This window comes from Gopherus evgoodei, chromosome 24 (genome assembly GCF_007399415.2).
Source record: "Gopherus evgoodei ecotype Sinaloan lineage chromosome 24, rGopEvg1_v1.p, whole genome shotgun sequence".
Lineage (NCBI taxonomy): Eukaryota > Metazoa > Chordata > Testudines > Testudinidae > Gopherus > Gopherus evgoodei.
This window is the reverse complement of record NC_044345.1, coordinates 11,526,432-11,541,782: the sequence shown is the minus strand read 5'-3', so window position 1 is coordinate 11,541,782 and position 15,351 is coordinate 11,526,432. Positions and strand designations below refer to the sequence as shown.

At 54.0% G+C, this 15,351-nt stretch overlaps 1 protein-coding gene across 2 annotated transcripts in view; it reads left to right on the top strand.

The window, feature by feature from the left end:
• Positions 1-15,351, top strand: part of CADM3 (cell adhesion molecule 3) — a 126,277-nt gene that overhangs the window by 93,706 nt on the left and 17,220 nt on the right. For both annotated transcript variants that reach the window (XM_030541739.1, XM_030541740.1), the window contains 2 exons: positions 7,337-7,427; positions 7,746-7,915. In XM_030541739.1, the coding sequence (XP_030397599.1) occupies positions 7,337-7,427; positions 7,746-7,915 (261 nt within the window). The remainder of the gene's footprint in view (positions 1-7,336; positions 7,428-7,745; positions 7,916-15,351) is intronic.

Genomic DNA, 15,351 nt, shown 5'->3' with positions numbered 1-15,351 from the left:
GGAAGGAGGTTTCGGGGGGGCAGTGACGGGACAAGGAACAGGATGGGTCGGGGATTCTGAGGGAGGAAGTCGGGGGGCAGGAAGTGGATGCGGGTCGGGGCAGGGCCAGGCTGTTTGGGGAGGAACAGTCTTCCTTACCCTAAAGCTCATTCAGCAGTTTGAGGCTTGCAGACAGCTATTTAACACAAAGATCCAAGCTGTTATCTTTTCCGTGGGGGAGGGATCACATGAGAAGAGCAATATCCTACACCACCCACCTCCTTCCCAAGCCTACCAAGAGAGACCCCCCCCGCATTCCCCAAGGCTCCGGGGGGCGGGGGGTAATTCAGTGGTTCTTAAACTTTTGTACTGGTGACCCCTTTCACATAGGAAACCTCTGAGTGTGACCACCCTTGTAAATTAAAAACACTTTTTAATATATATTTAAAACTATTATAAATGCTGGAGGCAAAGCAGGGATTGAGGTAGAGGCTGACAGCTCGTGATCCCCAGTAATAACCCCGTGACCCCCTGAGGGGTCCTGACCCCCAGTTTGAGAACCCCTGGTTAATTTAATTTTAGCACCCTGTGTCCATTCACATGCATGTGCTATTTTGAGCATTTCAGTTTTCACAACATAGGCTCATCTCAGATTTTGGAACAAGCTCAAATGCTTAGTTCATGAAGCATGTACATAAGCTATACTAAAGACAAACCCACAGTAACTGTCTCCAGTTTGTGAGGGTCCCCGTGGAGCCAGTCTCTAGGAAACAGATACATTCATGGAGGTTAAGTCCTTTAATGGCTATTAGCCAGGATGGATAAGGAATGGTGTCTCTAGCCTCTGTTTGTCAGAGGCTCCATTAACCTCTGCACTTACCATGCACAAAGAGCCACTGCTAATCACCCCTATGTACACACAGCCCACCACTAACCCCCCATGTACACACAGCCCACTGTTAACCACCGGCTATACTCACACACAGCTTGCCACTAACCCCCTCTGTGCACACAGATAGCCCTCCATTAACCACCAACATTCACACATAGCCAACCCTAACCATCCCTACACACACAAAGCTCACCACTAACCACTCCCTGCACACACACAGCCCAGAGCTTAACCCCTCTACATAGACGCAGCCACAGCTTAACCTCCCTACCCCACACGCACACAGCCCACAGATAATTACCCCATGCACACACAGAGCCCACTGCTAACTACCCCCTACATACACAATGTCATGGAGTCGGGGGGGAATCAAGGCCCTGCATCCCCGGCTTCCTGCAATTCACCATGGCTCCCAGCCAGTCAGTAAAACAGGTTTAGTTAGACAACAGGAACGCAGTCTATGACAGGCCTTGCCAGTACAGACAACAGGACCCCCTCAGTTAGGTCCATCTAGGGGGTCCGGGAGGCCAGAGCCGCATTGGGAGACCAGAGCTCCATCTGGGCTCCCCTCCATTCTCCCAGCCAGCTCCAAACTGAAACTCCTTCCAGCCGTCTCACTCAGCCTCTCCCCGGCTCCTCCCCCAGCCTTTGTCCAGTTTCCCTGGCAGAGGTGTCACCGGGCCTCCAACCTCCTTCCTGGGTTCTCATGTTACATGCTCAGGTATCCTTCCTCAAGGAAAGTCTTCCATCCCCAATGCAGACAGTCCCAGCAAAAATCCCTTGCAACCTTCCCAGGCCAACACTCCCCACTCAGCATTCAAAGAACACACTAAGAACATTCCCACTTCGTCATACACACACAGCCCACCTCAACCCCCTCATGCACACACAGCTAACCACTAATCACTTCCTATGTGCACACACACACAAAGCCCACCGCTATCCACCCCTTTGCACACACAGATCCGACTGCTCTCCACCCCTACATACACACAGCCCACTGTTAATCACTAATCACAATTACAGCCCACCGCTACTCCCCATGCACAGCCCTACATACACACAGCCCACCATTAACCACCAACACGCACACACATCCCACCGCTAACCACCGCTACGTGCACACAGCTCACAACTAACCACTCTCTATGCACACACTACCCAGAGCTTAACCCCTCTAGATAGATGCAACTCACAGCTTAACCCCCATACCTAGACACAGCCCTTCAATAACATCCCCATGCACACAAAGCCCACGGCTAGACACCCTTGCACACACATAGTCCATCGCCATCTAGCCCCTACGTACACACAGCCCACGGCTAACCACTTCCTATGCTCACGCACACAGCCCACTGTTAAACACACCCCAATGCACACACATTTCACTGCTACCCCCCATGCACACATCCCACCGCTAACCACTTCCTGTGCACACACATTCCACCACTATCTCCCATACATGCGCACAACCCACGGCTAACCGCCCCATGCACACACACATCCCATCGCTATCTACCTCAATGCATACACACACAGCCCACCGCTAACCACTTGTACACGCATGTACAGCCCACCGCTAACCACCCCTACGTGCACTCACAGCCCACCGCTAACCACATCTGTACATACACATACAGCCCACTGCTAACCAATCCATGCATACACAGCCCACTGCTAACCACTCCTATGCACACATTCAGCCCACCGCTAACCATGCCTATGCACACATATCTCAATGTGGACACACAGCGCACCACTAACCACCCCTATGCACACACATCCCACTGCTAACCACCCAGTGCACACACAGTGCACCGCTAACCACCCCTATGCGCACACATCCCAATGCACACACACAGCACACCACTAACCACCCCTATGCACACACATCCCACCACTAACCACCCTAATGCACACACACAGCGCACCACTAACCACCCCTATGCACACACATCCCACTGCTAACCACCTCAGTGCACACACAGTGCACCGCTAACCACCCCTATGCGCACACATCCAACACACACAGCGCACCACCAACCACAACCAATGTATACATAGCCCACCACTAATCATGAATACGCACATACAGAGCCCACCTCTACCCCCCATGCACACCCAACCCACCGCTACCCCTATACAGACACAACCCACTGTGAACCCCTGCCACGCACCCCAGCTAACCATCCCCCTTCACACACATACAACTCACCACTATGTACCCTCCTATGCACACAGGCGGTGGTGGGCAATGCAGCTTTGCGAAGCTGTGGAAAGTACAATGTTTGTGTTGGGCGAAGGGCACAGTGCCTGAGGGGGGAGCTGTACACTGTGTGGGTGTCTGAGGTGCATGCTGTGAGCGTGTGTGGGGAGGCAAACACTGGGGGAATTAGGCTGTGGGTGTCTGGAGGAGTGCACGGTTCAGGTGAGTGTCAGGCACCTCATGATTGGGTGCAGGGAGGGTGGCACAGTTCCTAGGGAATACCCCTTCCTGGCTGCCCACAGGGGCTGCTCTATGGGGAACCCAAGCCTCTTCCGTTCTGCATTCCCAGGGGTGTTTCAATCTCCCAGAATCTGAATGGAGTCCAGGCACAGCCCCAATCTCAGGGTCCCTAGGCGTGACATCTTTCTGGCATCTCCTCTGAGTGCTAGAACTTGCTGTCCAGCTGCCCAGCCCTTTGGGGTGCAGCACTGACCCTTCAAACTCCCCCACACTTAAACACACCCTCTGCCAGATCTCCACCCCACAGGTGGGAAGCTTCGGGTTGCAGGGCTTGTCTGCACTTACAGCGCAGCTGCGCTGCTGAGTGTATCCCGTCGGGGTAGGCACTCCACCTCCCTGAGAGGCAATGGCTGTGTTGGAGGAGACGACCTCCCAGCAACATAGTGCTGTCTACACCAGGGGCTAGGTTGGTATAACTGCGTCGCTCAATCCACACCCCGAGTGACATAGTGATACCGATGTACATTTGTAGTGTAGACAGGTGCAGTTTAACTACTTCGGGGACAGGCTGCCATTGTGAAGCAGTCAGCACCTCCCCAACATACATGCATTTTATTAAGTCTAACAACGTTATGTTCTTTATATTTAATCATGTAAAGCACAGGAGAGCTCCAAAACCCCAATAACCACATAACCCCTGCAGCAGCCTCCCTCACTCTAGTCTGGTGCAAGATGGCTCTCTCCCCAGTTCCCCTTTCTCCCCTTGAGTCAATTTAGAGACTCCTGATGGGGTCACCTGCTTCCTTTGTTCTACCTTTTGGTCAGTTGCCATTAACCCCACCCCCACTCCCCTGCCATCCTTCACCAGAGGAGGGCAAACCCATTGTCCCAAGGCATTGAACTTTGACTAAAGGATCTTTGAACTCAGATCACTCATCAGTGTCTCTGGCCTGGCAGAGGCATGGCACAGCCCGGCTTTCCATGACACTGTCATTCCCTGGTATAGTTTCACAATATAATCCACGTTTCCAAGTCACATCGTCTCTGGGCTGTGTCTCAGTTTCCCTTCCCCTATGCAGTTTTGAATCACAGCACCTTCTAGATGAGCCACAGTCTTCCTGGCTCTGAGCACAGTTCTGACCCTCAGCGCTTTCTAGCTGTGCCAGTGTCTCCCTGCTTCCAGCTGGAGTCTCAGTCGCAGATGCTGACCCAGCTTCTCTGGTGAGGGCAGACAGCACGCTCGCCCCTTTGACTACTGAGTTTGGCCCTGGTGGGTTTGTACCTGAGCCCTCTGGACTCAAGCCTGTTACATCAGTACAGAAAATAACACATCAAGAAAAACCACTTCCCACATCCCACAGTCAGAATCCCAGCACCTTCTCTGGTGTCTGTATTGACACCTATTCCCTAATTTGGGTTATATCCCTGTTTTTCTGAATTCCCCCAAACTTTCTCCTATACGCTTCAGGGGGCAATGTCAATTGTTGGAACAAAGTGTGTTTACATTGCCTGTAAGCGTTATAATCCTAGTCACAGGCCTGGGCACCTGCCCCAGTGTTTCCCCTCAGCGGTCCAGCAAGGGCACCAACTCTCAGGCTCCCGGCTTCCCAGCTGTCACAGCTCTTGAGCAGAGATCTGCGCCTCTCTCCCTCCTGAGCAGGGTTTTTCCAGGCTGCACAGCTTCCCGCTTACACAGTGTCATTCCCACCAAGCCAGATTGCCTAAAAGTGTCTGCACTTCTCTGTCTCTCCAGAGGCTATAAGCAGCATAATTGCCCACTGTGATACATCGCAATTATTCTTAAGGTGAAAGCACTACAGAGAAAACATTAAAAACAATCAGAGAAACTACTCACATGCTAATAAGCTCCAGAGAGGTCATCCCAGCTCCAACAAGGGCTGTAGGAGGAGTCAGTTCTTCAACCCCCACCCAGGGGTTTTCTGTAGTTGCAAGTTCATAACAGCCTCAGCTCAGAACAAGCACCTGGCTGGGCAGATCAGCTTCTTTCTTTATGCAGCTTGGGCCTTTGATCTTCAGACCTTTGGTGTCTGGCAGTGGACGATGGCCCCTTCCTCAGGGCATAGCTTCAAATGGCCAGGATTTTGCATCCCTGGTGGAAGGCATTTCCCCTCACCTCCTCCTAGATATTCCCAGGAATTCCACTTCACATGGATTCTCCCAAAAGACCATTCTTGGCACATTGTTCAGAATAGTCCTCTGATCATCCAGACCCACAATAATTATGAGGGTTTTGCTGACACAGTCTCTCCATCTCAGACTGATGTTGATCTTTGTCCTTCTCTCTCTTGTCGCACTGACACTGCTTCTCCCAGTCTGCAAGCAGCTGAGCTTATAGTCTCAGTCTGTTGCAGCTTCTAAGTCTACCTGTAGATCTGCCCATGATCTCTGCTGAAGTCTGGGTGGAGCACAGCTGTCACTTCTGTCAGCCTCTTCCTTGCTTCCCTCTAGGAAGCTGTCCCTGAAATTTCCCCACCTGCTGGACTCTGCCACTGAGCTGGATGAGCCATCGTGCCCAAGCCCCATCTGTTGCCAGCTAGTTCACTTGCCTGCTCCGCACAGTGCAGTGCTGGGAAGACCAGCTGTACCCCAGCCTCTCAGACTGTGGGGCTGAATCTCTGGAAGGAGGGAGTCACGGAGCCAGGCCCCCGGTGACATCTCACATTCATGCTGAGCCAGTCACATCCCAAACCACTGCCCTCATCATGCTGCACCCTCCAGGGTGCAGAGCCATCAGATCCCCAGTAGTCCTGGAAGCTGCATAGGTACCAACTTTCCCTCTGCCTGGTGGGTGCTTGACTTGCCCCTGGCCCGCCCCTGCACTGCCCTTGCCCCTCCCCCATTCCACCCCTTCACCAAAGTCCCCACCCCGCCTTTTCCCACCACAGAAGCTGAGCGTAGGCTAAAGGGGTCCCTATTTCCCAGCCCCTGAGGAGCTGGGGCAGAGACAGGGACTTGGCAGGAATTTGGCAAGGAGGAGCTTTGAAGAACCTCCCCCGCCTGACCCCTGTGCAGTTAGGAGCACAGCATGTCTGAGAGATGCTGCACAGGAAGCAAGCCCTGCCCTATTTCTCCCCTTCAGCAGCTCCTGGAATACTCCCAGGGGAATGGGGAACATCCACCCCGTGCCAGGGCAGCCAGCACCCTGAGGTGATGGGGGAGGGAGGGGGCAGGTGTGGGGGGGCAGTTCAAGTGTGAGGGAGGCGTGGTTCAGAGAAGTGTAGGGAAGGGCATGTTGAGAGGGCAGGGGTAAACGGGTACTTTGGGCAGTAGCACTCTGCATGTGTATGGAGGGCGGGGCACACTGCAGGTGTGTGGAGAGAGGGGCACACTGTGGGTGTACAGAGGGAGGGGCATGCTGAAGGTGTAGGGAAGGAGGGAGGCAGGGACACGCTGTAGGTGAATGGAGGGAGGGACACAGTATTGGTGTGGGGTGGGAGGGACAAGTGTTGGTGTTTAGAGGGAGGGGCCCACTGCTGATGTTCGGAAGGAGGGGCACGCTGTGGGTGTAGGCAGGGAGCCGCACGCTTTGGTTTATGGAGGGAAGGGCACGCTGTGGGAGTAGGGGGACGCTGCGGGTTTATGGAGGGAAGGGCACGCTGTGGGAGTAGGGAGGGAGGGGAACGCTGCGGGTTTATGGAGGGAAGGGCACGCCGTGGGAGTAGGGGGACGCTGCGGGTTTATGGAGGGAAGGGCACGCTGTGGGAGTAGGGAGGGAGGGGAACGCTGCGGGTTTATGGAGGGAAGGGCACGCCGTGGGAGTAGGGGGACGCTGCGGGTTTATGGAGGGAAGGGCACGCTGTGAGTGTTTGGGGCAGAGGCACGCTGCAGGTGTATGGGGGGAGGGGCACGCTGCAGCTGAAAGGAGCGAGGGGCAAGCTCAGAGTGTAGTGAGGGACATGCTGCAGTTGTGGGGGGGAGGGGCATCATGTGGGCAAGGGCAGCACAGAACTTGCCCCAGGATTTTGATTTTTACCTTTCTCTTTTTTCCCTCTCTCCAGTTAAGCCAACGGCAACGATTGAGCCGGATCCCCCCTACCCCAAGGAGGGCGACGCGCTGCGGCTGCAGTGTGAAGCCCAGGGCAATCCGATGTAAGCGCCAGCACCTACCCCTCCAGCTTCCATCCTCTCCTGCAGGGCTGCCTGCACTCCTCAATGCTCTCTTCATCAGGCTGCAGCCTTGCTGCTTGGGCCTGCCCCAGGGGCACTGCAGCTCCTGCCAGTTCAGTGGGATGCAGTCAGGCCTGTGTCACAGTCTGCAAGGGCCCCTGGGAAATGGAAGCTGCTGTAATGAATTCCCAGCTGGGCTGACCTCTGAAGCCAGCACCTGCTGCTGCATGGGTGGTGCCAGCCCAGTGTGTGCCCCTCGGGGAAGCGCCCCTTGCCTCTCACTAACCCCCTTCCTCTTAGTCCCCAGGAGTTCCTGTGGACGAAGGAGGGCAGCGATGTCCCCCTGCATCTCAACACCAACCGAGTCCTCACCCTCCCCTTCCTCAACAAGAGCGACAGCGGCACCTATATCTGCATGGCCACCAGCACCATGGGCAGCGTCGTAGTGAAGTACAACCTGGACATCAATGGTAAGCACTGGGCACCAGAGAGGGAGTGGAGCGCCTGCCTGCTGCCTCCTCCTCTCTCTGAGCACACGCACCAGAACCTCTCCTTGCACTCAGCTCCCCAGAGCCTCTGCGATACACTGCCAAGTACAGTGGAGTTGTCCCTCTGTGGGGCTTGCCCCCCACTGCTGGAGCCATCTGATGTGTGGCCCAGGGGTTGTGCAGCACACCCTTTGCAGGGAGCTCTATGTGTGTTGGGATCACCCCCTGCTGGGGAGTTCCAGCTGTGATGGGAACACCCCTTGCTGGGGAGCCCTGGATGTGTTAAAAACACCCCCTGCCAGGAAGCCCCGGGTGTGTTGGGAACACCCCCTGCCGGGAGCTCCAGTTGTGTTGGGAACACCCCCTGCCAGGAAGCCCCAGAAGTGTTAGAAACACCCTCTTCAGGGAGCTCCGGTCGTGTTGGGAACACCCCCTGCCAGGGAGCCCCAGGTGTGTTGGGAACGCACCCTGCCAGGGAGCTCCAGGTGGGTTGGGAACGCCCACTGCTGGGAAGCCCTGGGTGTATTGGGAACACCTCCTGCTGGGGAGCCCCAGCATTTTGGGAACACCCATTGCTGGGGAATTCGTGGTGTGTTGGGAACACCCCTGCCGGGAGCTCCAGTTGTGTTGGGAACACCCCCTGCCAGGAAGCCCCAGAGGTGTTAGAAACACCCTCTTCAGGGAGCTCCGGTCGTGTTGGGAACACCCCCTGCCAGGGAGCCCCAGGGGTGTTGGGAACACCCCCTGCTGAGGAGCCCCAGGTGTGTTGGGAACACCCCCTGCCAAGGAGCCCCAGGTGTGTTGGGAACGCCCCCTGCCAGGGAGCTCCAGGTGGGTTGGGAACACCCAGTGCTGGGAAGCCCTGGGTGTGTTGGGAACACCCCCTGCTGGGTAGCCCTGGTGTGTTGGGAACACCTGTTGCTGGGGAGCTCTGGGTATGTTGGGAACACCCCCTGTGGGGAGCTCCTGGTATGTTGGAAACACCCCTTGCTGGGGATCCCTGGGTATGTTGGGAATGCCCCCTACTGGGAGCCCTGGTGTGTTGGGAATGCCTGCTGCTGTGAGCCCCAGGTGTGTTGGGAACACCCCCTGCCAGGAGCACCAGGCACTTTGGGAACACCGCTGTCAGGGAGCCTCGTGTGTTTGGAATGCCCCCTACTGGGGATCCCCAGGTGTGTTGGGAACACCTCTTGCCGGGAGCCCCGGTATGTTGGGTACGCCACCTGCCAGGGGTGATGCTCTTTGGAAGTACACTGGAGTTTCCCACGGAACCAGCCCTACCCCAACATGGACCCAGCCAACTGCAGATGCTGAGCCTCAGGGAGATTGTCTCTGAGCTCCTGCAGCTGCTTCTTTGGCATGGGCTCTGTGAAGCTGCTGCTGCCTCCTCCAACCTGTTCCTCTTCTTCCTTCTCTGGTATTTCTCTGCTGCTCTCCCCTCCCTACTCCTCACTCTCCCCTGGGATCACTCCTCACCACGCTCCTATGCTCACTCCTCCCTCATTCTCTCCTGTTCATTAGCTCCCCTCCCTCCCCACTGGCTCCTTGGGCCCTCCATGGCAGAGCAGGAGGGGAGCAGGTTGTCTCTCCAGAGCCCTGCAGGAGCTGATGGGTGTTTCTTGGCCGGGGAGCCGATCCGCAGGAGGAGGATAGCGCTACCAATGGGGAGCTGGGATGGGAGCCACACAGCCTGGGCTGCATTCAGCCATTATCTGCTGCTGTAAGGACAAGAAATGAGGCTGAACTAGGGCAGGGAGGGGGATGGGCTGCTCAGCTATCCACCTGTGGATAGCGATATGGGAAGAGAGCAGCCAGCCATGTGGGTGCCTGCAGACCAGGGTGAGCTGGAGCCCAAGCATGGCACCAGGGCCAGCCAGCAATGGGGAGGAAATGCTGGCCCTGAATGTCAGGGGCTGCAATAGCTGGAAACATCCTGCTGGTCCTTTCTAGAGCATCCCCAGGGCAGAGCAGGACTGGCCCTGCAGGATGTTTGGAGGTGTTTGTACAGTCCCATGGGACGGAGCTCCCACCTGTCCTCCAGCCAGATCCAGCTGCACACTCTCAGAAGGGTTTCCCGGACATTCAGATTGCTCTCCCCCTCCAAGATGGCAGCCCACTGCTCCGAGCTGCACCCTGTACAGGATACTGAACTGAGTCTGCCCTCTCCCTTATGGCTGTTAACACCCTGCACATGTTCACAGGCTGAACTCCCCGGTGTCCCGCCCTCTCCTCCCAGAACAGATGGGCCATATTTGCCCGTTACTTTGGGGTACGCTTATCTATCAGGGTTACTCTTCTGGGGGTAGGGTTGTGTAATTCTATCAGTGTTCTGCCTATGTCACTTGTGTTCTCATACAGAGCTCTGCTCCTCCCTTCTGTAAGTTCCCTCCCAATGGAGCTCTCCTGCAGGACCTAGGTTCCCCAGGGCTGGGTTCTTCCAGCCCTAGAATCAGACGAACACACACACACACATTAACAGAGTACATCTGAGAGGACTAGGTTAATCAGCACTCCCAAGCTGACCCTTTATATGTCCCTGGACTCAGGAGGCTGAACAGCACTTCCAAGTTGTCACCCCCATATGCCATGGACATTGCACCGGAATAGAGTAAGCCTGAGCAGGCTGGGTCAAGCAGCACTTTCAATCTGCCACCCTTATATGCCCCGGGACTCAGCAGGCTGCGTCGAGCAGCACTTCTGAGTTGCCACCCTCACACGTCCCAGGTTCAGCATGTCCCTATCCTCACTTTCACGTTACAGTTGTTCTGGTAGTAACCCATTTGATGAGCAGACCTCACAGGATTTTTGGGTGCTGCAGGGATCTTTAGCTTAGGTACGAGGAGCATTGCTGCAGAGAAGAGAGACAGAGAGAAGCAACCAGCTTAACCATGAAAGTTATTTATTGCCAGGTAATAACCATACAAGGAGAGCCAAACAAACAAAACAGTTATAATATTAAATCTAACTTACATTTGATTACAAAATTCAGGTTCAGAAAACTAAAAGTGATCACACAAGTCAGGGTTAGAAGGCTACACCTGGAGAGAGAGAGTTGGGTTCTCACCACCCCTGAAGCTTGAATCAATCGGGGTTCCATGTGGTGGTGGCAGCAGAGGGTCCAGAGTGCTGGAGACAGGCAGGGCCCCCAGCACGATCAGTCAAGAGAAGATGACGTCCCAATGGAACTGAAACAGATGTTGGATCCAGGCATTAGAGCACTTAGTTGAGCATGGGTAGGAGTTTTTGTAGGGAACCAACAACGGTTCAAGGGAGCACACTAGATTTTTTGGTGGGTAAACTGATGGCTCCAGGGAGAATACCAAAGTCGTTTTGTTCAGGCTAGACAATAGGAACTGCTCATTCCTGGCTATGAGTGCTGTTCCTTTGAGGGAGCTCGCAATGCAGTTAGGCAACTTTGGGTACCAATAAAGGATTCATTACTAGAATTAGTCAGATAGCTGCTGAGCTGGGTGTGTACAGGAATGGGTTCATTAACATCTGGAGCAGAGATCCCCCAGAGTTCAGTGCAGTTCTTGCCTTGGAATCTCTGTTTTCCATTCTGTATGCTAATGGGGATGCATCCCTGTCCCATCCTTGATGCAAATGAGGCTAGGGGAGTTTCCTTAATCCTGTCACCCTTGTCCAGAGGGATTTAGGTGTGTCTTGCACTGCCTTTTCATTGCTTGTTGTAAGACGGTTTAGGGCCAGATGTTCAAAGAAGCCTGACTCCTCCCAGCTGCCACTGAGAACAAAGGAGGCTCAGCCCCCAGCCCCATGGAGAATAATGGGCTACTGAGCACTTGGGAATTTCAGCTCTTCCTCTCTTCCCCTAACTGAGCCTTCTCAGCCCCAGATCATTGCTCTGAGCTGTCCAGAACTGAACAGGTTCCCTGGCACAGCCATTGTCCCAGAGGGCCTCTAGGGTGTGATCTCTCTGTTCCTGCCCCAGTGCATTAGCAGCTCATGTCTAACCTGCTGTCCACGTCCTACCGACTGCCCCGGATTCTCTTCCTGTGAATATTCAGGCTGCTGTGGTTTTTTCACCTGCTGCACGTGCTGCATTTCCAAGACATCGCTGCCGCTATTCCCTGCCTATGTTTAATGAGTCAGTGTGCTCTGAATGTGGAGAGGATTCTGATTCTGATCACTCTAAGCTCCTCACTGGTATTTGCAGCTCCTCCTCATGGGGGTTGTTGGTGAATTTCATGGCTGTGCAGCCCTCTCCCAGACCAGTAGTGCCTGGCTTTCAAGAGCTCTCAGGGATACATCTTTGAAAGTGCTTGGTACAGAGCCACTCCCACTGTGACAGCCAGGGCTGGGTCTCAGGAGCTGAGCACCCAAATGTGTGCAACACGCTAAGCTCTTTAGAAATGTGGCTCTGATTCTGTATGCTGACTACTTCTGGAAATCTGCTTCTTTCTGTGACTTCCATCCATCCATCCTTCCCTGTAACTCCCAGCACAGTTCTATCTCATGATCTGTTATTGTGAATTGGCTGGGTTATTTTGGCAGTTCTTCCTCCAGTTTTCAGCAACTCCTGAGTCAGTCTGAGTGACTGAGGTGAGCAGAGGTTCCATGTGACAGGAAACTAAACCCCAGATATGCGGCAGCTCCAGTACTGTCTCCTCTTCTGCTGCCTACTGTGAAATTCTAGCTAAAAAACCAAAATCAAGTTTATCTTTTCTCCTTCATTCTCAGTCAGCTCCCAGTGCTGCTCGTTGCTCATCACCTCTGTATCCTCTATGCACAGGTTGAGAGAACTTTTGCTTTAGTAGTCCATCATTTTGCAAGGGGCAGAGGTCAGAGTGAACTGACAGTAATGCCAGGATTGCTCTCGATCTTTTCTAAAAAATCTGGCGCCAGCCCCCTGGAACCTTCCTAAATCCCAGGACTTTTCTTTACTGCGCCAGCATGTAAGTCCATTAGCTCATCCCTGGGCTCCCTGGGACTCACATTGTCCTGATATTAATACATCGCCCATTTGCCTGTCTTCACATTTTTCGTGGACTCTCTTGCTAGTTTTCTATCAGAAGCTTCCTCACCTCATTTGTCCCCATTCCTCGTCCGTGTGTTGCTTGGTACAAAGAGCTTGCTGATAGGTGCTCAGAGTCTCGGTCAGATTTCATTCTCGTTTGTATTGACTCATGTCCCTGCTACACCCGCTCTTTGTCTTCTCCCCTGACATTTGTGACAAAAGCCCCTCCCTCCCCCTTGGCAGAGTTAGCTACTCCCTCTCCCTCCTTTTCTCCCTAGAAGCCTTATTGGATTCTGGTGGCTTTTGATGGTTGCTTGCTTTCCACTCCCTCCCTTTCCAAAGCAAGTAACTTGCCCCCTCTGAAACCTACTGGCCATGTCTTGTTCCTTCTCCAATAATCGGAGTCTCAGAGAGCTCCTCAGTAACCACCACTCCATGTGCACTCTGATGTGCTCTTCCATTGGACGGTGCTTGCTAGATTTCTGGATTCTGCAAATGTGCATTTCCACACTGAATGCCCCTGCCTTGCTGAGTGTGGTGAGCCCCTTATGCTGGGTTCTGGCAGGCCAGGGTTACAGGTCCCAGGCCTCCCTTTTATTCTGTCTCAGTCAGTTCCTTCATATCAGTAGATCTAGGATGACTTCTTCTCTGAATGGATTCTCCAGTATCCAGGTCATTCAAGTCCTAGGAATGTGGACTGGTGCTGGTCTGGCTGAATCCTCTCCCAGAAGAGACCAAGAGACGTAGCCCCCCATGAGCAGACGTCCCAATGGTTTGAGTTCCCCGGGTGCTGAAGCTTGTCCCTGTTTGAGTCTCATCCTCTCTGCAGCTGAACAGAACAATCCCCTCCCTCACTGTTATCAAAATGCAGATCACAGGAGCTTCAGACCTGGTTCAGGCCCAGCTGCCAGCACCCTGTGCTTCCTTTACTCCACGGCACGTCCCACTCACACTGGGCACCCACAACTCACAAGGCCCTTCCAATCTCCCTCTTTGGACCCCGCACTCAGATCCCAAACACACATTTGCCAGGGCCTTGCACTGCCCAGAGTCCTGCTCACTGGTGTATTAATTTAGATAGAATCAATGAGCCAAAGGTGTTAACATCACTGAGTCACTGTCTGACACTAACAGTGCTAAACAAGGTCCTGGAGGTTAGTATCCACAGACCTCAGCCTGCTTTGTCCCTGGGCAGATACACCATTAAACATCCCTTTAGCCTTCTATTAACGTACTGAAAAGAAGGGAAACAGTTGAAATCTTTGCCATGTAAAATACGAAGTCAAGCTGGTATTGTAACAGCATCCCTAGATCCCTTTCCCTTCAGCTGGGCGGTTTTTAGAATGAACAACCTCCCACTCCCACCGCATGTTGTTTGACAGTCTCCTAGACCAGGGTTTCTCAGCCCATGGGTTGGGACCCAAAACTGGGTCGCCAGAGTGTTTCAAAGGGATGAGTGGCAGCTCGTTTGTGTCCCTTGGGGCTGGCTGAGCTCGCCTCCCTGCTCCAGGCGCTGCAACCTCTGGGTCTCAGCATCACTCAGGTTTGGCCCAGCCATCATGATGACAGGAGTCCAGGTAGGCAAATGCGAGTGAGTGGCACTGCAACTCCAAGTGTCAGGTCACCACTCCACTCACACAAATTTGGTCTATACAGGGAGGCGGGGCTGAACTTGAGTGGCGCTGCAACCCCAGAGGTTGCAATGCCCAGAGCAGAGAGCCAAGCCCAGCCAGCCCCACAGCACAGGAGCTGCAGGGTGAGTGCCAGGCAGGGAGGGGAGGGGAGGGGAGGCAGTATCTGAAACCACCCCATGGCCAAGGGTTACCATATTTCAAGTTCCAAAATAGAGGACACTGCCAGGGGGAGAGGGAGTTGAAGAGCATACCATAGCAGTACCATCTCATCCACCCTTACTTCTGCCCTGCCAGCAGCCGCTGCTCTCCATCGAGCAAGGAAGAAGGACGAGCAAAGAAAAATCACAGACATTTGTTCATGTTTCAAAAATCCACCCAGGCAGAGGTCGGAGGACCAGAACAGAGGTCATGTCCGGGAAAACCGAGACATATGGTAACCCTTCCAAAGCCTCTGCCCCCACACTATTTATTGGGCTGCAGCAGGCCATAAACATTTGCAAATGGATCCAGAGCCCAAAAGAGTTTGGAACCACTGACTTAGGTGGTATCAAAGATGGTGGTAACGGTCATCCCAGGGGGGTGTTTGGGATTCAGTTGGAGCTGGTGGAGTGGCCATGTCATCTGGGTCCCTTGTGCTGGCCCGGTGTGGTCAGGACACCTCTTGGGATCAGGATCTGGCCTGAAGTCCCAGGAAGCCCTGGGCATGGCAGCCATGATGGTGAAGCTCACTTCAGGAGCCTCTGTCCTTCCTGTCTGTTCTTATTTTTGTTCTTTCCTTCCCCACAAAATCTCATTCTTTTAAGGACCCA